This window comes from Phaethon aethereus (assembly GCF_964289735.1).
Source record: "Phaethon aethereus genome assembly, chromosome: W".
Lineage (NCBI taxonomy): Eukaryota > Metazoa > Chordata > Aves > Phaethontiformes > Phaethontidae > Phaethon > Phaethon aethereus.
The window spans coordinates 662,796-686,096 of record NC_138581.1 but is presented as its reverse complement, the minus strand read 5'-3'; the positions used below and the strand labels follow the sequence as shown (position 1 = coordinate 686,096).

Here is a 23,301-nt window from a genome sequence, read left to right as displayed (position 1 = left end):
CTATATGTTATGCATCAGAAGAACAATTTTGCTAAAAAATGCACATTTAATAGCATTTTGATCACTTCTTTGAAAAAATGGAAAAAGGCACATTTTTTCCCCAGTATTAGCTTTTTTAAAGCCATTTTTTTCCATGGGGAAAAATGTTATGTTAAAAAATGAGGATCAGTTCTAGCTTCACACTAAGCAATCATGGCAAGTAAATTTTGCCCCTCCTTGGGGTTTGAAAGTGTCTCTCTCTCTCTCTTTTCTATATTTACATTTAATGCTATACAGCTAAGTGCATTCCTCTGCCTGCCCTCACTCTGCAGCCCCTGTGAGACAAGACTGAATCCACAACCCTTGGACAGTGGTGTCTCTTCTACATCACTGAACATTTCTGCTCAGCAGCCTGTTTCATTTCGTTGAAGGTGGCTTGTGCCTTTTCTTTGATCGCATCCATGTCCATATTCTGGATGTTCTGCAGCTGTCCCAGGATAGAGTCCTTGTCCTCTTCCTCCACCTGATCTTCTGCCACCATCTTCCGGAGGTCTTCTGGCAAATCCACATCATCTCCAGCCATCTGTATTTGATTCTCATCCAATTCACTCTGATGCAAAAAGCAGAAAATAAAAACAGTGCATGTGAGTATTTCTGCTACCCCAGGATCTACTGGTGAGTCTCTTTTTTGTTCGTTTGGTTGCTTTTTTTTTGAGACGGACAAAACATATGCACAGATTTTTCAGTCAAAGTTTTTAGATGCAATTTTTGAATTCAGGGGCTCAATCAGCCCCCATACAAGCGCTAAGACTTTTCAGATGATGTCAATTATATTTTGAAGGGTTTCAGTAGCCTCAGAATTGAAGCCTTCAGTGTCACTTGCCATTTTAGAAGTCTTTGCCGTATGTGTTAACTGTGGTAACATGCTGATACTGCAGGAAATCCACTACAAGTTGTTTGTATCCACCAAAGACATGTTGCAATATGGTGCCTAGGCTGTCCTCTGTTGTGTGATTTGGTCGGTGAGGCAATAGCTTCAGAAAAACTCTCTGGCTACCATTCCCCTGTTCCTTTGTTGGTGGGTATTTTTAGGTATCAGCGCTAAACTGAAGCCTTCCTGAAGAAAGATGCATTACACTTCGGAAAGAATTACTGGAAAAAAGATCTCCGTGTTCCCCAAACCGTGTCGAAACTATATCTAGGTCTTTGGTTGGCATCTCTGAGTCGTGATGAAGGGCAGGGGCTGCCTGGCACATAATCAGAGCAGTGTTGCAGTGCTGGTAAGTGGGGTAATAGGAGGGACTTAGACAACAAAAGAGAGGATGGAGGTTGGGTGTGAGTCTGAGAAAGCAAAAGGAGACGGGAGAAGGAACTGGTTAAGCAATTAAAAGGGCTGAGATGCAGTAAGTGCTACACACACTTGCTTCCTGCCTGCCCACTGAAACGCTCTATCAGTGGGGCTATGTCAATTTTTCAAACAATGGCTATTTTGTTCACATTTTATGGTGGATTCTGATGGATCCAGAGCTCGGAAGAACAGGATATTTTGACACAGTTCACACATCAAAGATAAGCATTAATGCCTCATTACATCTCCAAAATGAAGCATGACAGCAGCAAAGGCCTGATATGAATAAGCAGCAATGCTGTCAGCAGGAGGTGTTTTCTGAGAGTGAGAGGGGTCTTGGGTTTGCATGAAGGAATGAATGCAAGAATCAATGGAAGGACATATATGAGCAATGTCTGTGTAGTTTCAGGCCTTAGCAAGGACAGGCAATCTGGGATGCTTGACTGCATAGCCACTATTTACTCTTACATATATTTGCACAGCTTTATGTTTGCAATAACTGTATTTTCCTTTAACCTGATTTCTCCCCATATGAAAATATGGAGAGGTGTATCATGATCATTACTACCATGTGGCTAAAATGGGCGAGGACGTCTCTTGACCCCTTTGGGTAAGGATCTGTGTGAGCTAGAAAAGATCCCAGTCAGCAGAAGTATTCTTTATTGATTATGTATCCGGAAAAAATGCGTTAAGCTTTAATTTGCAAGTGCTGGCTATTGGAGGAGTTAGCCCTTCCGGAATTATCCCAAGTAGCAGTAGAGGATGATAAAAAAAGATGCTGGGTTAATTACTGAAAAAGTCCCACTAAGCAGACAATCACACATGTTATTTTCTTTAGCACTATTTATAATTTAAGACGTCGTCACTGCACACTACTGTGTATTGTATGGAGAGATCCCCATACAGCACACACAAAGGCCATTTTGGCGATGTGAACAGCTGTTTGGCACGTTCTTGAACCAAAACCCCCCGTCCTACTGAAGTCTGAGATGTGATGCACAACACAGGGGGTTCAAAGTGTTCTCTGACCAAAGAAGAACGTGTTCAGATGTAGTTTAAAGCAGTGCAATTCTGCCCAAGCCACCTGCCTCTACTCATTTGGCATTTAGCCTGTTCTTGCATAGACCTAGTATGAGCTTCAATAGGGTAGGGTCACTCAACACAAGCCAAGAAGCACATAAGATGTGTATGGCCTCTTCTCTTTCTTCTAAAATTTGACAGATCTGGTTCTGTTACTTTGATTTCAAATGGAAGTGTAGGATTACATTTCTGGTCCTACCTGTTGGGGGTTTTTTTTAAGTCTAGTGGAAAAAAGTGAAAGCTTGTTTTCTCACAAGGAGGAACTAGAAGATTTTCCCACAGGATATTCTTAAAGTCAGGCTAATGCTGCAAGTGTCCAAATCCACAGTGAGCCTGAAGCTCCAGACACTCACTTCTGAAAGCCAGGATCAGAAATGTGGTGCTGGAGACACATCGTGGCTGTTTGTTTCAGACAGACAGCAGCTTGGATTCAGAGTGTAGGCAGGGTATGCAGATCCCTACCGGCCCAGCATGCGCACACGTGGGGATGGTTACTTGCCCAAGGCCAGACATGGCTCTGATGGTGACAGAGGCATCAGAATACACTCAGCTTGGACTACAGAGAGCACCCAAAATAGGCAGACCTCATGGACAGGACAGCTGGGGCCATGGGCTCGAACAAACCCCTCTGGACCCTGGCAAGCTTGCACCGGACTGGATGGCCTCTCTCCTGATGACTTTAATCTCCATAGTCTCCAGGGCTCTGCAAGTGTTCAGCCACCCTTCTGGGATCTCTGAGAACACAGAAGCAACATCTATGCTAGTAAATTAAATATGCCTGGCACTGGTCGCTTGCCCCAAGGCCAGCTGGCCTGGAACAACCCAGTGCGATGCTATTGAACTCTCTCGCCCTACCAAACAGGGTGGCCCCATCTAACTGCCTGTTGGGAACGCCTGCCCTAACTCCCACACCGGCCCTGGGAACTGCTTGGGAGAGTGCCCAGGCCAAAACTGGGTCAGACACGATCTGACAATTCAACAGCATCGGCGACGGAGTGCCTGGCAATATTCTTTGACCCTGATTATGCACCTGATGTAGTCAGACTCAGATCCCTTTTGCTACAGGTGCAATATACTACAGGAAACAGACAGCCTAAACATCTGTTTAGATGAAGTTTGACTGTAGACAGAAGGGTTCAAAGCTCACAGACTAACCCACAGGGGAGCCAAACTCTTTCCCAGCATCGCTGCGTGATGTACGGCTTTCCTGATGTCTAACTCAGCCTGTCAGAAAGCCTGCCTATGCCTATGCACAGACACCCTGAGGTAAGTGAATCCAGACGTGATCCCGTGACTCATCGCCTAAAATGCACCAGCTACGTACAAAACCAGAGTTCACCTTGCCTTGACCTGCAGGTGGGACTTTTGGCAAGCAATGCACCAGCCCCACGCTGTCCTATGCCCTGCAAGGGCTGCAGGTACCTCACAAGTAAGTACGAGGAGCCACGGGTTGGAACCACCGGCCTTCTTCCCCACAAACACCCTTTCGTGCCGTCCCTGCACAGGGATCGCCGGGGGGGTCTGCGGCGGCCGCTTGACGCCCCAGCTGTCAGGGCCTTGTGGGCACTGTCATGTCATTGCCCAAACCGGCTTCAACGGGAGCCCAGGCCCCCCAGGGCCCAGAACCCCCCTTTCAGCACGTGCAGGCCCCCAGCCCTGCCCTAAGACGCGTCACATCTGTGCCTGCGCCAAGGCGGGCGCCGGGCTGAGCTGGCTTGTTGACTGGTTTTCAGGATGGCCCAAGCTTTGCCTTCCCTGATGGTCCCTGGGCCGTCGCTGGGCCCTGCTGCCAGCCCAGCTCTTCCGGCTGCGTTCAGAGCCCGTGGGGCTGTGCCTGCGGGTGAGGGCACAGCTTGTGGGTCCCCGTGGCCCCAGCCGGGACCCGCTCGGGGGGCAATCCTGATCCCGCCGCCTCCCGATACCCACATTGTGACTCCGTTTTTCCACAGCATTTTTCACAGCTGTTTCACTCTGACCTATTAAGAAAACATTTAGATCAGCAGAAGGATTCTTCAAGCTTAGCAAATGCTTGTTTTCAGAAACTTATTTAACGCCTGTACGCAGCGAAGAGCTTCTCCTGAGACAGGTTTCCCTTTCTGCCTGGTCGATATGCATCCCCCACGGCACAGCTAGAGCTTATGCAAAGGCTGCGTGCAAGTGAAAAATCCTTTAATTCTGGAATGGCGCTATTCATTAAATCAAGTCTTGACAATATTCCCATCACAGCACAATAGAGCAAGAGCTGTTTGAGATTACATGACTACATGTCCCTTTCATGGCGAGATGCTCTTTAATGTCTTCAGCAGCACTTGTTATTGAAAAGACACCTGATTGCAGCTGAATACTCTTTCCCTCTAAATATCGGTGAACAAAAAACATCCTGCTCTTCAGTAGCTGAGAATCTTGTAGAGCAGTGCCCACCGAAGTGCTTTGACTAGAGGAAGGGATCCACCTGCGTGGAGCAGATGACGCAGCCCCTTGCCGAGGTGCTAGAAGTTCATGTATCACAACACAACCCCCAGCACTGGGACAGAACGGCACTGATGTGACAATGCTCTGACAGAGTAGTGGCATTTGAGGTGACATGGTGGATCTACATGCAGGTCAGTGGTGTGAAAGGGGTGGTGGGGCCCATGGGAGAGGTTGCTGTGCTGCAGACGAGGTCTTTGGACAGGTTGGATGGACCTGTGGTCAGATGTTCCTCTTCTGCATCACAGGCACCATCTCCTCAAGCTCCAGTCTTTAGACCTTGCAGAAGTTAATCGATTACTGGATCCCAGTTCAGGAAAAAGGCAGTAAGTGAATAAAAGAGTTTGGTGTCATTTTTTAAATTAAAATATTTATGTACATATTCATATAATTTTTTTAAAATGTTTTGTGTGGAGGTGATGTATTGAATACTCTGAAGATGAAAAAGTTGTCCACAGATCAAATGTCTCATGGCTAAAAACATATTTCTGATGACAAACCTAAGTTGACAATTCTGTTAATAGGATTAGGTTCATTAAGGCACTGCTTTCCCTTATAAATCTGGCCCAGATAGCATGGAGCTTTAGATTTTGTACTGAAAAGGGGGCCCTGCTTAGTCCTGAATTTCATGCTTTCATTTACAACATGTGCTAGTGATTGATACTGGTAATATCCAGGGTTTCTATCCCATACTAGGCTACCTGAAATGGCTTTCATTTTTCAAAATAATTAATGCATTATCATAGGTCTGAGAGCATTTTGCTACCATAATGTTGTATCATAGAGTTGAATTTTTTTCAGGGTCTTATAGTGTGCATGTAATAAATTAATTTTCTTCCTGATAGATGTTTTCATAAGGGCTGATGAAAAGAAAGCAGACCTTCAACAAAGAAATGCTATACAGGTAGACACAAAGGTAGAAAAGCATGTCCTGCAAAATTTACTTGCAACCATGACAAATCAGCAAAGCTAAGTATGTGCTTAATATCTTCTTTGCTGGTTTAGAGCTCCTGTCCTACCTTGGAGGCAACCCTTCTCTTGTTATTACTGGAACTTGGCCCCAAAAAGCACCGGGTGTATGTCGAAGACAAGATCCTGCTGGAGGTGGGGCAGATCACCATTGCGTGCTCTTGGGTGCTATGAGGTGGCAGTGCGCTCGTTGGAGGTCAGCAAGGGTGATTGTGGACACGTGACCACCACCTCAGAACTGAAGAAAGTTCAGATGGGAGACACCCAAAATCACAGGGCAACACCCAGTTTTGACTGAGAGCTGGGCACATAAGCGTCCCGAAGCCTTTGACGATGGCCCTTCTTGGGATTTAAAGCTGGAACCTCGCAGAGCGTGCTGGGGCTGCGGGGAAATGCTGTTCAGTAGCTGGCTCAGCATATGCCTCCAAAAGGAAAACAAAGCCTAATGATATTTTACTACTCAGCTGCTAATTCAAATGCTGGTGTTTAGAGATTTAGGCCCACAATCCAATCAACCACTTACAATCTTGTACTTCTTTTTTTTGCATAATTAATCTTTCTGTAATTAATCTCGTCCTCAGGATATGTTCTCCTCTTTCTTGCCACTATGCTGAGCACCCACAGCCCAGAACAAACGGTCCATTGCAACTGATGAATACGGAGGAGCAGAACAGATATCTGCCCCTGCTCCTTCTGCCCCTGTGTATGACGCTGGTCACGCACTCACACGTATCCATGTTTCTCCGGGCGTATCCCTTCCTCTTCCAGATGGATATTCTCTCTGGAGGGTGTCTGACGACGAGGCGCGTTTCTCCAGTCTCTTTGGTGCCAGGCTGTAGCGGTGAGCGAGCGCCCACGGTTCCCTCACACACCTACCGCAGGAGCAAACACCAGCCTTACGTACACGGGGCAGATCCTGTCCTGGCACCAGCCCCCGCGGCTGCGCAGGCCCCGTGCTGCGCGCAGGCACGACGCGCAGTCCGCCGCTTTCCCCGGGGACTGCACTTGGGGCTGAAAGGGCTCCGTGCCTTCGGTTCATCCCAGGCGAGCAGGACGCCTTGCGGACGACCGGTGCAGTCTGCCGGAGATACGCAGGTTTGGCAACGCCTGGACACGTTCCGCCACGCAGTGCAGGCACCGGCGTTTCTATAAAGGGCCCTGCAGCCATAATAGCAGCAGCTCTAGCGCATGAAAAAGAGATCAAAGTTCAAGTACAAGTAAGCGTGTGACCTTGATAACGGCCTGCGAAAGACTCACGGGCTAATAATAACTTCCATTTAAAGGCGTCATTTGAATGAGAAGCTACAGGTGTAGCAATATGCCTTCATTTTTGACCATGAAAAACTGTGCCCTCAGATGGTTTTAAAACTCAAACGTCCTTACAGAGAGTTTGTTGATCTGAAATGAGTTGTTATGTAGAACTGTATTCACATCAAGTTTGCTTATGAAAGCTTTGTTCGACACGGACGCACTGGGAGGGCAAGTAGAGGCAGCTTAATTGAGGTTTCTCCACACCATTTTCTCCCTTGCTTCCCCCTGCCACCCAGTACCTGTCTCAAAACGGCCTGCATACTTTTTTAAGAGAGCACTTCTCCTTCTTGGAAAGTCAGTTAGCAAGGTTTTGGTTGCAAAAAACACGTTTTCAAAGGTAGGGAAAAACACATTTTTCATCTCTGGTTATGAATGAGGCCTGCTCGACTGGTTAAATATAGATGGTGTAATTTTATCTAAGTCACAAGGTTGATCCACTTTTCGTCCAAACTTGTTCAAGGAAATTATTGTTTCCAGAGTGGTGCAGTTTTATGAACACGGCACTAGAGGGCCTTTGACGGCGCAGGGTTAGAAACAGCGTCAAATCAACACTGTAGAAAAAACACGATTTACAATTCGCGTTTACATTATATAATCACTTTCTGAGCCTAGGTGACGGTTATTTTTAAATGCTTGACTGCTGGATCCTTTCCTTCTGGCATTTCTGATGTTTCAGTGGGAAATGCCTTAAACATTTCAGCAGAGATGGTTGCAAATATTTCAGTATTTAGTTGTGCTTGCCACAGAAAATGCATAAACAGTCGATTCTGTTGCTTCCAGGTTCCAAGGTAGGTTTTAAAATCCCTCAGTCATATTTGCCTTTGCTCCCAAGTCATGCCAGGTAAGGGCGTCTAAGGGGCTAGCTGGCACAGACCAAAACGGTGTTAGGGACTGTCACGCAGTTTAACAACAGGGGTGATGGCACGCCAGCACTAGAAAGCGTGCCCCAGCACTGACTCATTTCAGAGTTTAGATTTAGCACTAGATTCACAGAGCACTGAAGAAACTGTACAGAAAACCCTTCACTGGCAAATGGTAGACCTTCTTAAAAGGCATCCTCCACAAGGAACCCTTCACATCTGGTTCCTCCACTCAACCTGGAGGCAGTTTACAACCTAGGGCCAGAAGCAACACCTGATGGGAAAGGGAACAAGTGGAACCACTAAGCTCACAGACAGCCAAAAAACGTAAGCGTCCCTACAGATCTGGATGTAGACAAAAGTGAACGAACTCCCCAGTACTCGATGGACTGAGGACAACTGTATGAGGTTTAACAAGGTCAAGTGGCGGATCCTGCACTTGAGTCACAACAACCCCATGCAATGCTCCAGGCTTGGGCAGGAGTGGCTGGAGCTGCCCGGGGAAAAGGACCTGGGGGTGCTGGTTGGCAGCTGGCTGAACATGAGCCAGCAGTGTGCCCAGGTGGCCAAGAAGACCAACAGCGTCCTGGCCTGTATCAGCAACAGTGAGGCCAGCAGGAGCTGGGCAGGGATCGTGCCTCTGTATTTGGCACTGGTGAGGCCGCACCTTGAATCCTGTGTTCAGTGTTGGGCCCCTCACTACACGAAGGACGTTGAGGAGCGTGTCCAGAGAAGGGCAACAGAGCTGATGAGGGGTCTGGAGCACAAGTCTGATGAGGAGCGGCTGAGAGAACTGGGGTGGTTTAGTTTGGAGAAGAGGAGGCTGAGTTGGTTGTAAGGAGGTTGTAGTGAGGTGGGTGTTGGTGTTTTCTTCCAAGTAACTACTGATAGGATGAGAGGAAATGGCCTCAAGCTGCGCCAGGGGAGGTTTAGTCTGGATATTTGGAAAAATTCCTTTACTGAAAGAGTGGCCAAGCATTGGAACAGGCTGCCCAGGGAGGTGATGGAGTCACCATCACTGGAGGTATTCAAAAAACATGTGGACGTGGCACTTCGGGACATGGTTTAGTGCTCACGGTGGTGTCGGGTTGATGGCTGGACTTGATGATCTTAAAGGACTTTTCCAACCTTAATGATTCTGTGATTCTAATTTATTAATTTACTTTTGAGGAGAAAGAAAATGCATAACTGGAGGAGCTATCTGAAAAGGTTCAGTGCTGTGGGCGAAGGTAGCAGAGACGATGCGTGTAGAGGTGGCTGTAAAGTCAAAGATCAGTCCTTGAAGACAGTGGGAATATGTGATGGGTTTAAATAATCTGCTGGGAAAACCCAATTTATTGGTGGACTCTTGAATTTGGTATCTGTATGTGAGGCTCCAGAAAGCTGATAAATGTAATTTTCAGACCAGGGCTTGATGAATTTGAGCAGTGCCATCACACTGCTTGAGCAGCCCTCAGGGTCTCTCTTGTTAGTGAACATTACAGAGGCATTTTTCATTGATCTTAAGTTAACCTAGGATTTCTGTTTCAATTCAAGAGTTGCATGGGGTTCTTAGCCCCCGTCTCAAAACCCCACCTCAACTAGCATAATATATTTTGGTTCATCTAAATTGCAAAGTTACAATAATTACAAGCACAAGAAAACAGATAGATCATCTTAATGTGAAGAAAATACTTTTGAACTGAATGTCTTTGACCTACGTTCCACTAAAACACAGATAGACTTTAATGATGTAAGTTTAGACAGCAAACACAAAGCCACAGAAACCAATTCGCTAAGAAATCTTGACCAACACGTCCACTCATTTTCTCAGAATTCCTCCAGATCAAGGATAAGAAAGGATGCAAAATATCTTCGGAATCTTTAATTCCTCTGGCCAGGTTAAATCCTTGCCACTCAGTTCAAAACGGCAAGAAGTTGTTATTTGTGTGAGGAGGTCTAATATTGCTAGTTAGGTTCGATAGAAATTTTACACACAGAAACCTGTTTGTGTACAAAAACATCAGTGTGAGATTTCACCACATCAAAATTTTGACATCAAAAAGCCCCAACTATTTTAAAATGATAGTTATAATTTTTTTTTTTTATTACAGTCACTATTGGAAATGTTTGTTTCCAGAAAAGAACACCTTTGCAAAGTGGTAGGCATTTTTTAACAGACTTCTTATAAATTTTTGATTAAAAATATTATTAACAACTTCCCCCCAAAATACAAGAGAAAAAGCGGCTCCTTTTAAACCCTGCAAAATAGTACAATAAAAAGAAAAGTTTGCAAAGCTCTTTTCGTCATCTTCAACTACTCCATTGGTAACTTTGGGCCAGGGACTGGCTTTTATAGCACAACTTATTTCATCCAACTAGAATCAGTATTCAGGTGAGCAGATAAAAACTGCAGAAAGTTTCCACGTAATTGACGGCCAGTGAAGGACACAGCCTAAGCCAGGACAACCGCAGCCTTTGGATGACAGCCGTCCACGCAGCTATGCAACCTTGCGTTTTTCTACCTCGCTTCAGGGCAACATATTCCTCCTGTAGGTGCTAGAAGATGTGACTGATTGATAGGTGTTTCAGACTCGGACAATCCCTCCACAATGCTTGTGCTTTAACAAAGCCAAAATCACAAGACCCAACAGCTTCTGGGAAAGCTTTTCCGTCAACTTTTCTTTGAGTTGGGTCCTAACAAGGTAGGTGCCTGCCGGCTTCGGGCTGACTCTCGGCTCCCTGCTGTTAGGTGATCTCTGTTACAGCAATCCCAAGCAATTATGAATGAAGTACCCTGGGGCATTACTAATTTGTTAGCTGAGCATGTTTTTAGCTGAGCATAACGCGTTGAACTCCCTGTTGATAGTTAATTCCATTACTGCTGCTTAATTAATACAGACTAAAACGTGGCATGGATAGTTCTCAACCTTGACTAGGGCGGCCATCATGCCAGGGTAGAAGGGTCTGGGAAATGTGGGCCATATACTGCTAAACTATTTTAATTACACCCATATAATAATCGGACTTCTGGCTACCAGGGCTCACACTCACAGGGGCACATAGGCTCTTAATTTCCTTGAAATCCCTTGGAGTCCAGCACCTGAATACCTTTGTAGTTCTGTGCCACAGAGCAGTGACCCAGGCCTTTAGTTAAACAGACCTCGGTCCATCCTATTTGTAAGCTGGGTGATAGGAAAAAGGCCACCGAAACACGAAGTCCACATCACCATGTGACTGATGAACCAGCAAGCCCTGAACTCTGCTCACTGCAGGAGGTGGAATGAAAAACACAGAGAGCGCACAGGTCAGACGCTCGTAACACTGTCTGCAAAGGGAAAAGCAACCGGGGAACTCCACATAACAGCCATTTTTTCCAGGAGGCCTTTGCTCAAACAATAAATTTTCAGCAAGTCATTGAAGTTGTATTTGAAATAACTGTATGTGAAAGACATCTTAATGAAGCTGGAAGAATAAATCTCTTCAGAAATCTTTTATAAGCAATGAAGGAGTGACCAGGCCAAGAGCAGTTTAACAGCATATAAACCACCGCCGTTCTAACATGACTTCTAACAACCTATGAATACGGAGCCTACGCAAACCTGTGTCTCCGAAGACTTTCCAGAAATAAGCTTTTTTCACTGCCTATGTACAGACTCAAGTTCAGGGCTGGATGCAACCCGGGTTTTGGCAGAGAGTCATTGGTATCAGAGGCTATGGGAACACGTGGTCTGCTTGTTGGTGTCGGTGGAAGGAAGCAGCTCTTAAACTTTCCCCCCTTCCTGGTAAATCTACCAAGTCAACTACAGCGACTGGAGAACCTGTGTCATGGTGCAAATAGTGCAGAGTAACACAGCATATGAGGCTAAACCAAAGAAACATGAGAGATCAGAACATGAAGTCAGTGAATGTTATGCACATACATAGTAGAATAATTCGGTAAGCCCAAGAAGCAAAGATCCCGCTCTCTTCTCAGAAGGGTCTGGACCATATTACGCAATCTCTGGGAACTATGTATAACGCTGCTTAAGACAGCATTGATTCTAGCAAAGACAACTGTCCAACCCGCAGTTTCTTGCTCTCCAGGACACTTTAGTGCCTTCTGATGCATTCATTTCGTCGGTGCAGGGCTCTACAGTGCCTGGTGAACCAGGTCAGAAGTTGCAAGGCCACCAAAATCCCCATCTTCACGGCAGCAGTAGTTCAGAGCAGAGGCATGGTCCCAACCCCTACGTAGACTGCTCTGTCCTGTATTAGTCCTCTCCTGTCCATGGAAGAACCTTACGAAATAACACAGTCACAACTTTTCCAAGCACAGAACCCCGAGTTACTTTGTGCTGGAGCTAACACTGCAACCCACTCTGGACAAAACTAAGAAGTACAAGCGGGCCGCATCCACATGCCACAACCAAGTGCTGGAAAGTCATGGACAGAGACAAAGCCTTTCAATTCCATGGCCCAGAGCAGAATCTCAAATTTTAGGGAGCCCCTAAATGCACAGTATTAAAGGCCCTGATACTAATTTGCACAAACAAGTCTTCAGTCACTTCTTCAAAATGAGTGGAAAATAATATTCAATACTTACTGGACCTTCCTTCACACCCTACCACAGTTTTTTTCTTTAACGAGTCTTTGGGGAAGCAATTTGTCCAGGTTGTTTTTTTTTTTTAAGAACTAAAACTAATCATTTTCACCCTTATGATTAGTCATCCTTTCAGAGCATGCTAATAGATTTGAAAAACTGGCCTGTCTAGTATAAAAGTCTTATTTCTCTTCTTCCCGTCATATAATTTTTGCCCATGTATCTGCTAGCTATCTTTAGTAGTTTTCCTTCACTTCCCCTACAGAAGTCAGTTACTGGTTTGTTGTTCCCTGTACACTTTTTTTTGAAAATGTCTTCACATTTCCCATTCCACATTTCCGAGGTTAAATGACAGATTACATGCCTCAGTAAGTTTGGCAACTCATAATTTGAAATCCATTATAATTCTTGAGTAAATACCTGCTGGCTCTGGTGTACTGTACACCACTTAGCAACCTCCTCTGACAACACTGAGCTGAGAAAATTCCCCTGATTCACCCCCATAAAAGAGACTGTCATAGGGAAACATATCTAGGGACCTTCATAGTGATCCTGCAGTTAAAATGAATTCAAAGAATTCACTTAATGTTTCCGCTATGGGCTAATCTTCCCTGATTTTCTTGCAGAATCCTTCTCTGGCTCTCGCTCCCTTAGCTCACCTCAATTCCAGCCACAGTCCTAGAAGAGATACCGTCTTTCTTCATTAGAGAAGCATCACCATCTTGTGACAGGAAATCATCTCAAGAATACTCAAGTTTCAAAACCTTTTTTTTTTTCTTTTTTTTTATAGACAGGATCTGTGGATCTTTAGTATAGGCTTAGTGCTAAAGCCCGTACTGTGACAAACAAGAGTTAAATCCCTGAAAACACGGAAGATGATCAGAAAATAAACAAGAAGAGCAAGCCTTCCCTCTCAACCCGGAAAACACTTTAAACACGGTAGAGAGCTATGCTTGTTTGTATCTATGTGTTTTTATGTCAGGAAAATGCCATCAACTTAAGTGCTAACTATGTTTTCTGTCATGATCCAGAAGCTATTGCATCTGCTGCCCACTTTTAGCAAACCTCCAGAGTTCTCTGTTGCTTGAAGCTTCTGTTGCCTGTATTTTGGTTTTCCTGGGAATATTTGACAAATAGTGTCAGGAGCACTAAAGAAAAAAGAATGGATGGTTTGCTTGCACTTTGCGGAAGAAGAGAGTAAAACTGAGCCTTCAGAAGTTTAGCAGAACTCAAACGTACAGCTTGTGGAGGACTTTCCAGGGACTTTGCTTATAGGTTTTTGGGTTTTTAACTGTTGCATGTTGCTAAGTGAAGAGTATATACTAACTGTGAGACGCCGTCAGGCCAGATGCTCACCTTGCCTCGTCGCCTGTTTCAGATCTGATGGTACAGGGAGGGATTGCAAGAATCTTTCTGTTAGATTCATCTACTGCGCCGAGAAGAAAGGGTGGAAAAGCAGCAGTCACTAGGGAAAACAATGGCTCCGGCCTCCTCCAGTCCTGCACTGAGCTGCAGTGGGGATCCCACTGGTGAAGGCAATTTGCCATTTTCAGAACTCTGCATTGGTAGTCGGCTTGTTTTCAAATTGGGCACTGCTCTAGGTGAGATGGTGAACCACAGGCTTACCTTAGGGAGTCTGTACTTCTCTCTCAGATGAACCCTCAGACAGGCTCGCTCTGCCTTTTTCTGTGCAAACGCCGCATCTCTTTCCATCCTGGAAATCAGACAAAATGTTTCTTCAAGATACTGATAAAATACAGTCTTTTACACTGAAGGGGTTGTTCGGCTGTGAAAAGCTACACGCAGGAGTTATTCCCAAAGTTGTGCAACTTGTCCACAGGCACAAAGGAAGCAGTATCAATAAAGTGATGCTAAGGGGCGAGGCTGCCCGTGCCCCAGGCTTGCTCTCAGAAGAGCCCCTCTGAGTGCTGTGAAGAATGAAGGATAAGCCAATACTACTTGTCTGCTGTCTGTGCCTATACTGGCCGTTACGGCTCGCCGTAACGGTGAACGGTTCCAACAAGCAGCACAGAAGAGCTACGCTTATTCCTTGCTTAGTCCCCTGGGGCGCTTACAGAGATGCAGCTGCCTGCCGAGGCTCCTGCTCTGCAAGCATGACATTCTCACAGTACACCACCACACACAACGGCAGAATGGTCTTTCTGGGTCGGACCAAAAGTTACCTGTCCGAGAGTCCCATCTCCAACAGTAGACAGCAGTGGACACCAAGAGAAAGAATTTAAGAGGAGGGTAAGCATCCTGTATCAAAACTCCCCAGCTTCCAAAAATCAGCGGTGTAGGGCACTGCAGCTGGAAATCGGCTCTACATCATTCTCTTTAATAGCACCGGACGGCCTCTGTCACCTATGAATTTTCCTGGTTTTTTCTGCATCCATTTATTGTTTCAGAACATCCTACGGCAATGAATTCCACAGCTTCCCTGTGTGCAAAAGTACTTCTTTTATCTGTGATTTTATAAAATGCTTTCATTAGTTTTAAGAACTGTTCAGCACAAATTTTGGTGAGATTTGTTATGTATTTATTTGAAAAATGTCTCCTCAAAGATTTTTGGTAACATTTGATAACATTCACCTTCCCCCTCTCCCTTTATTTTTTTGTCACAGAAGCATTGTCATGGACATTCTATGGCAAAATTGATTGTGTTCTAGTACAGGTACTTTGTCACATAAAAGCTACTTGCCAGATGAAATGTTATCTTTCCTCTGCTTCCACAGGCGAGTTTTTGGGTCTTTCTCTCTCTCACTAAAAAAAAGGCTCACATTTGCCATCTTAAACTTCTTTCAGCCAGTCATTGATGGGAAGTTTGGAAAGAGATTTTTTGAGCGCTTCTGGAATATTTTCCCTCTCTTACGTAACGTTCCTCTTCCCTTGCCCACTCCAGAGGAGGCGTTAGCAGCCGTAGCCGGCACTGGGATACGTTCCCACAGGGCAGCGTGCAGCATTGCTACACACCCCGTTACGTGTCCACGAGGCTGAGGGGCAGGAGGAGATTTTCTGCTCAGGTAGATTTGAGCTTTTCCCTTGTCCTGGCACCATGGGAAGACCTGGCAAAACTCACTCAGCTGATCTCCCACCATTGCCTGCACCCTAGTGTCCGGTCCAAACCTACACCTTTCTGTTCTGGAGGATCTAGTTAATCCCTGGATCATGAAGCTTTGTAGGAACAGGAAAGCGGTGTACGAGCAGCTGCTCGACAGTCGAGAGCCTATGGTGTACGGCACAAACTGGTGGTCCCCTCTTGCTTAAACACTTGTGATGCCGGAAGCAAATTCTGTGCCACCGTGGAGGCTGCCAGCACAAGCCACCGGTTTGTTCTTGCGTATTACACACCTTCCTGAGGAACAGCAATCTGTGCCTTTTCGTTTGTTTAGTCACCAACAAACCACCCCAAGCCCAAAATCTGAGAAGAGCCCAAAGCCGAAATGGTCATGCATCAAAGGCTGAACTCTGCCCGAGTGTGACTCCAGCGAGGCACCCTCACTTCTCTGAGCTCCACTCCTGGAGAGCTGAAAACTGGGTAAAATCCAGAGCGCTCTGGAAGAGATGCTTTGCCCGTGACAGAGATTCCTGACACACATTTACGTAACCACACCAGTGTGCGCTGCGCTGAGCTAATTTATTCTCTTTGGAAGTACTTCAAATGTTCCTATTCTAGTTGCAAACTGTACTTTCAGAAGTACCCCTGCCCCGATTCTTCCATACCGTTCAGCATGTAACGGACACATTCCGTCTTGCAACCATAGAAATAATTCTTTTTCCAAGCATTTCCCCTATCCCAGGAATCTCGTTTTGCTTCTCAGCCTCAATAAAGCATCCCTCTGCCAGCAGGTGGTTATTTCTCTTTTAAATATCCCTTGACAAAATGCATAGCTAAACATTCTGATTTTATTCCAAACCAAATGATACCTATTCAAGGTTTTATGACAGAAATGGCCACTGCTAACTACAGACCTGGATACCTCAAATTCCGTCAGTCATTAACCTTTCACCTATAATCATCTTACACGAAGGATTTACACAACCGTTATGTAATTGACCATTAGAGGAACAGATGCATTTGAGATTTAGAAGCAAATTGTTTTATTTATAATTATGCGTGATTTGAACGCCTACATGTTAAGTCCTTTATTTTACTTCTGTTTTGATATTTAAACACAGCGAGTGGTAAAGATTATAAGTATAGACAAAATAAAATTGAGGTTTAATCAATTGAAAAGTTCTGCTTTATTTAGTTATTTCAGAAAAAATAACTGAAAATGCAACCACAAAAAATAACCATCTTAAAACTTTTCTCTAGATAAATATCATCCATTTAACATAGCACTCATTACTTTTTCTTGCCTGCCATAATAAAAGTGGACAATGAAAAGATTATGTATTCCGAGTGTACTCCACGCGGAGTTCTAGGAGAACAAATCACACACATTTTAGAATTAACTCCTGCGCTACAAACAGCTTTGTACCTATGGCCAAAATTTGATAGATAAAGTAACGTGAACTAGGAATGAATCCAGCATATCAAGGTGTGGAGATAGCAGGAAAGTGTTGCAGGATGGGGGGGGCGAGGAAGGGGACATAATATTTTATCATTTCCAGTTGGTGAACCTTTATTTTGCAAAGTCTCTTTAGCAAAGATTTGTCTGCTTTAAAAAAGGGGAAGAGAGCTGAATGTTCGGCTTTTTCTTGGCTTGTTTTCACCTGCACAAAGTTACCAAGAATCAGCCCCATACTGATAATAAGGGAACAGGTACTCACTTCTCCTCAACCATTTGCTTTTGATATTCCTCATACTCCTCTCTGGTCATTCCTGCAGCTGCTGCTGGATCAGAAGGAGTGCTTTCTTCTTTGTTTTCTTCCCCTCCACCTCCAAGTCCCAAATTCTTTACCTGGTTGCTCAACATATTTTTCATCAGAAAGGCCATCTTCTCAAGAAAAAGGAGCTATAAGAAAACAACTACAAGGAAGCCAAACCAAACAAAAAATGTTTTCAAAACCACCAATTGTAAGCGAGAGAGTTTCTACAGCCACATCAGCTCTTCAAGGGCACAATGCTAGTGAAACGTGAATGCCAAAACCAGTTTGTCAGCCATAATCTGGATTAAAGAGTGAACTCCTTAATATCTAGAGGCAGATGGTTCAGATTACTCCCAAAAAATCATTAGATGCAGATACCTGCTTTTTATATTAATACCTTAAGCTAATTGTACACACGCACAAAAATCAACAAGAGTGTGCAATAGCATTTTGACTTCTTCAGTCTTTAAACTCTCACTTTCACAGAGATGAAAGCATTCCCTGGAACACAACGGATCTGAATTAAAAACCTGGTTGACTAAATGGCCATAGTAAAATCATAAAATTCGGCTACTGAGCAGAAAACCCTTTTGGATTTACACAATCCAAAGAGATTTGAAAACCCGAATTCTTCCTTAAGCAAAAAACCAAATCCTTTTTATCTATTAATATTTTATCACATTGGACAGAAGGCGCATTGAACGATTTCACCCACTTTTCATGTGGTTGGTTTGTCTCACAGATGGCCAGGGCATTACTGCTTTTTTTTTTCAAGAAAGCAACCACAAAAAAAAGAAATCACATCTTCCTACTTCTCATTCCTTAGGGTTTGTTGCAACTCTTCCCCAGGCTGTCTCCATCTAGACCACCCCTTCGACTGGTGCTGCACAGAATACCTAATGGTTTTGATCTTAACTGTCGGTAAAGGAGAAATTAATCTGCCCAGTTCTGTATGCTATAATACAGCCTTGACATGTTTTGTTGTGGTTTGTTTGTGTAGAGCCTTGTCCTGCTTTTGCTGGGATAGAATCATGAAATCAGTTCCTGTTCAGGAAAGCTGCATTTGCAGGAAGACCGCAGCACCCGTTACTGTGAGAACAAGGCTGATAAGACACTCTGGGTTAGTTTGTGGCCAGCCGTGGTACGTGGGTTTCCGAAGGGATCCAGGCCTCCCGCAGTCTCCAGACAGCCAGGTGCTGAAGCTGGGAGGAAGGGAGGCCAAGGCGGCCGAGCTGGGCTGGCCAACACAAGTGTCCCATACCATAAATGTCGTGCTCGCCAGCAGCTGGGGAGTCTGCCGGGAGCGGCTCTCTCTCCGTGGCTGCCATCCCTGGAGGGTCTCGCCCGCTGCTCTGCTCCCGAGGCCGGCTCTCCCCGCACGGGAGCTGTGCCGCTCGCAGGGTTCGCCGGCCGGCGTTCGCTGCTGGGAGCGCCCAGCTCGCCACCACTGTCTGGGCTGAGTATAACTCTGGGTACCTTATATTGCTTTAGTATTGATATTCGCTTTATTGTTTGATTAAATCTGCTTCTATTTCAACCCACGAGTTTCCTTTTTTTCCCCAATTCCCCGTTCTCGGCTGAGAGGGGCTCTCGGGGGACGCGGCGATTGCTAGCGGTCAGCCCGGAGGTTCAGGATGGTGGGCTAACCCAAGGCAGTCCTCCTCTTTCAGACTGTTATTTACCTCTTAGCCTCACCAGGTCCACACAGGTGAAGATTTGCAGGATCTGCTACCTAGGTCATGGACTATTCTGGGAAAGAAAATTATATGCTATGTCTCAAAAGTTCGTGATTTTGGGTTTTGAGCATTTGTCCTACTATGACTGACTGTGCACGCCTTAACAAAACATTCTGTAATTTTGATTATCTAAATGGTTCTCCCGGCACTCTCATAATTTCACTGAGAGATGTCAGGATTCCAGTTTGCCTAATGCCTTAATCTGTGTTAGAGCCTTTCTAATTAAAGCAGACCTGTTACTATTAAAAAAAAAAAAAAAAAAAAAAAGCAGGATGTTCTGTAATCCTGGATTGTTAGTGATTAAACAAGAAACTTTAGATTTCTATTTGAAATAGAGTATCAATCAGAAGCATGAATTCCAAATCACAACAAAACTACTGTGATATCCTACAAATGCCTAGAAAGCATTCTTCTTAAATAAAAATTGATTTTTATCACCAGTGTGCATTTTCAGAACTATGCATAAGTAGCAAGAATTTGTGGGAAGGATCAACTTTTTACATCTGATCGACTCTGACCTTGATTACCAGAATTGTACGGTACTTGCCCAAATGGCTAGCAGAACTGAGATCATCGATGTTACATAGCTAATCCCAATTTAACCCTTAGTCTGAAGTCGAATGCATAAAAGTGAATAAAATTCGTTATCTGGCAAAATTTAAAAACTAAAAATCCAGCATTAAGGTTATACATATGGTAACATATCTGCTCCTACCTCAGAGAGTTACTTCGAAACGGGTCTGGTAAAGTCGGTCTGACTCCCCGTTTCGCCCAAAGGCTTCGCTGGTTCAGCTCGCTGCCTCTCTGGGGCGTCCAAGGGGCAGAGCGGCTGACAGCACCCCTTCTTCCCACCCTTCCGCATTTTGGGGAAGGCTGCGTTTGATCGACAGAGCTGGCAGCTAGCTAGTGCTGCGGGCCCGCCGGATGCCGGCTGCCGCCGTGCCGGCACGCGCGTTGCAGCAGAACGCGGCATGGCCTGCGCTGTGTAACTGTCATCACCTGGCAAGTGCGGCCTGACTCCGCTCAGTGGTACTTTGAGACCGTTTTCCCAGCCTGGAGGCAATATGGACAAGCAGGGGTGGTTTTAGCCTGCAACCCTCGTGCCTTCTGCTAAAACCAAGACCTTGCTCACTCTGCTAGTAGTTGAAAAGTCCTGCAGAGAGGCCTAAACTAGCACCTCCCTCAGGAGGAGGACAGTCTTTGGATGAGCGCTCTGACTGCTGAGCAGTAGTGGCAACCCCATGACCCAGAACAAGACCACAAGAGCCCCTCTCTGTTATGCAGCCAACTTTAAAAGGAAGACATGAAAATAAAGGAAAAATTATTATTATTTGAGTTAAATACTGCTCCAAGAGCAAGCCCCTGAAAAAAAACAGTCCCTGGTTCCTGAACTACAGCCTGACTCACGTGGGTGAGTTGCCCCACGCTGCTTGGAACAGAGTGGACCTCAAGAGCGGGAGACAGGAAATCCTAAGTGAGGGGAGAAGATGCTTGGTCAATTCAGGCATCTCTAGAAATAGATGATGGCAAGAGAATGAGGGCGTCACAACTCTGGAAAAAAGTTTTGGTCTTGCTGATCTTTGCATCCACCTCTTACAACACAAAGCTGACAACAGAGACTGGCCACACCAGCACTGGAAGCTGGAAGATCATCTTCTCTATCTGCTTCAGCTCCAGAGCCAACCTGTATCTTACACAAGTACGCGGCACAAAAGGGACCAAGAAATACTGCATGAACCACGTGCAGATCACAAAGAGGTCTTCAGCAGCTAGCAAAAACCATTGAATGGGTTAAAGTAATATATTGGCACTGTTTATGCACTCATCCTAAAATGCACGAGTTCAGCAGCAGTACAGCAGGCATCACAGGAAAGCACGCTACAAGATCAATTTAAGATCAGATAAATATATCCTTTCATTGTTAGCATTTTCTCTGTGCTTTGACAGCCGCTTGGTTAAATGTTAGAACACTGTCCCACAACATCACTACTTAGTGCCAAATGCCTCTGGAGTCCACTTGCAGTTGGTTGGCTTATCTTTATTTAAAATTCTCCTAACTGGAACGGGGAGCACCACTGTGTGTGTACTGTGCATCTCGCAAATACGACATCCAGTGCAGATTTTTCCAGTATTAGGTCTCACAGTCTTCTCTAAGTGGATGGGAAGTGTATCTGTGAAACTTAGTGCTATTGGTCGTTACTGAAGAGAAGGTTCCCTAACTTTGGGCGTAAGTCTTGACTTGACTGTAGACTTTGATCCCTATGAGAATGTTGCTAACACCACCTTCTGCCTGGAAGAGATGCTTCCACAGAAGCGATTGAGAAGGCAAGAAAGCTGAAAACTGGCTTGGGAAGGGATTGCTGAGAACCTGAGAGATCTTGCCCTCTGGGTCTTGAGAGAAGTCTCCTGAACCTCCCTAACAGCAAAAGGCTTTCCAATGTTAGATTCAAAACTGAAGACAACAAAAAGTGCTTTGGAAGTTATTGGCCCTACTGGAAACTGCCAAGAAACACAAGACTAGTGACGAAACTTTGGAAGACACTACCTAGCTAGCTAGTGAATTGCTCACTTCATTGTGGGTTTAGACATTTATCACAAATCTGTGTATACAAATAACGAATAAACACTCTGAGAAGGAACCAATTGATTACAGAGTACCTGAAGCATCAAGTTTTAAGCGCCTACCTTGGGTGTCAACAAGGACCAGTACCTCCAGAATAACTCCCGTTCCTGGCAGGTGATTTAACTACTGCCTATATTGAACTTACAAACCACTTACTGCTTTGTGATTATAACAGGGATCACAGGCTTACTGAAAACATAGGGACGGCTGCCAATTAAGTACTCATGTTGCCACTTCCTTTGCTTTAAATCAATGTCCTTTCCCTCTAGTGAAATCCAAATTAAAGGCCCAGTTCCAGTTTTATCTGATGGAACCGGGCAATATGAAAAAAGCCCGTGCTTCATACCCAAACAACGCAGGCATCTCCAACACCAGGATAGAATTCAGAGTCTCAAACCATGCAAATCGCAAGAAGCAAAATCTAAAAGCCTCTCAGGGAGGCTGGCACACAAATGCTATAGGCAGGCAAGCACCCAAACTGCCAGCCTTTTCTAGACACTATGTTCCCCAAACACAGTCATAGCAGAGAACTCCAACCACATCATTCAGAAGTATCTGAGCATTCTTTGAAAGGACCAAGACCCTCCCTGCCCGCTTTAAGCCTCTAGAAGAGGACGTCACCTTTTATCTAAGTCAGAACATTAGATCATGCTGGGGTTTAACCCCAGCCAGCAACTAAGTCCCAGGCAGCTGCTCGCTCCCCCCCGCAGTGGGATGGGGAAAAGAATTGGAAGAGTAAAAGTGAGAAAACTCGTAGGCTGAGATAAAGACAGTTTAATAGGTCAAGCAAAAGCCACGCACGCAAGCAGAGCAACACCAGGAATTCACTCACCGCTTCCCATGGGCAGGCAGGTGTTCAGCCATCCCCAGGGAAGCAGGAAGACGGGGACTTGGGAAAACACACACCATAACTACAAATGACCGCCCAGTTTTATATACCGAGCACGACGCCGTATGGTATGGAATATCCCTCTGGCCAGCCTGGGTCAGCTGTCCTGGCTATGTCCCCTCCAGCTTCCCGTGCACCCCCAGCCTCCTCGCTGGCCGGCCAGCACAGAAGCTGGACTGTCCTTGACTACTTAGCAACAACCCAAAACATCAGCACATTATCAACATTATTTTCACCCCAATTCCAAAACACAGCCTCACACTGGCTTCTGGAAAAAAAATTAACTCTATCCCAGCTGGAACCAGGACAGATCACTTGCACAGAAAGAGAAAAATAAATATTTTAGGGCTTTCTCAGCTTGAATAGATTCAATTAAAGATTCCTCCACCTGTTAGAAAAATTGCGCTGGGCTGGGGGAAAACATTAGTCAGTGAAGGAATTCTTACTCTTCCTATGGGAGGTTACCACAGCCACACACAGTTTACTGAATAGAACAGTAAAAAAAGAAAAAAAAAAAAAAAACACAAAAAACCCAAGGAAACACAGACTGCCTTGTTTTGGGTAGGCATGTTCTATTCCAACAAACAGCAGAAAAATCTGGGTGGTCTTCTGCTGGACTAAAAGGTTAAATCTGATCATAATGGACTTCGACAAGCACTGG

The 23,301-nt window shown here is 45.2% G+C and overlaps 1 protein-coding gene across 1 annotated transcript; it reads right to left on the bottom strand.

Annotated features, from left to right (window-relative positions):
• Positions 1–361: 361 nt before the first annotated feature.
• On the bottom strand, positions 362–17,520 carry LOC309415076 (complexin-4; the record flags this gene model as incomplete). Its single annotated transcript, XM_082012481.1, has 3 exons — positions 362–589; positions 14,204–14,291; positions 17,354–17,520. The coding sequence occupies 3 exons, from the start codon at positions 17,518–17,520 to the stop codon at positions 362–364; spliced, it is 483 nt and encodes a 160-aa protein (XP_081868607.1).
• Between the last annotated feature and the right edge of the window lie 5,781 nt (positions 17,521–23,301).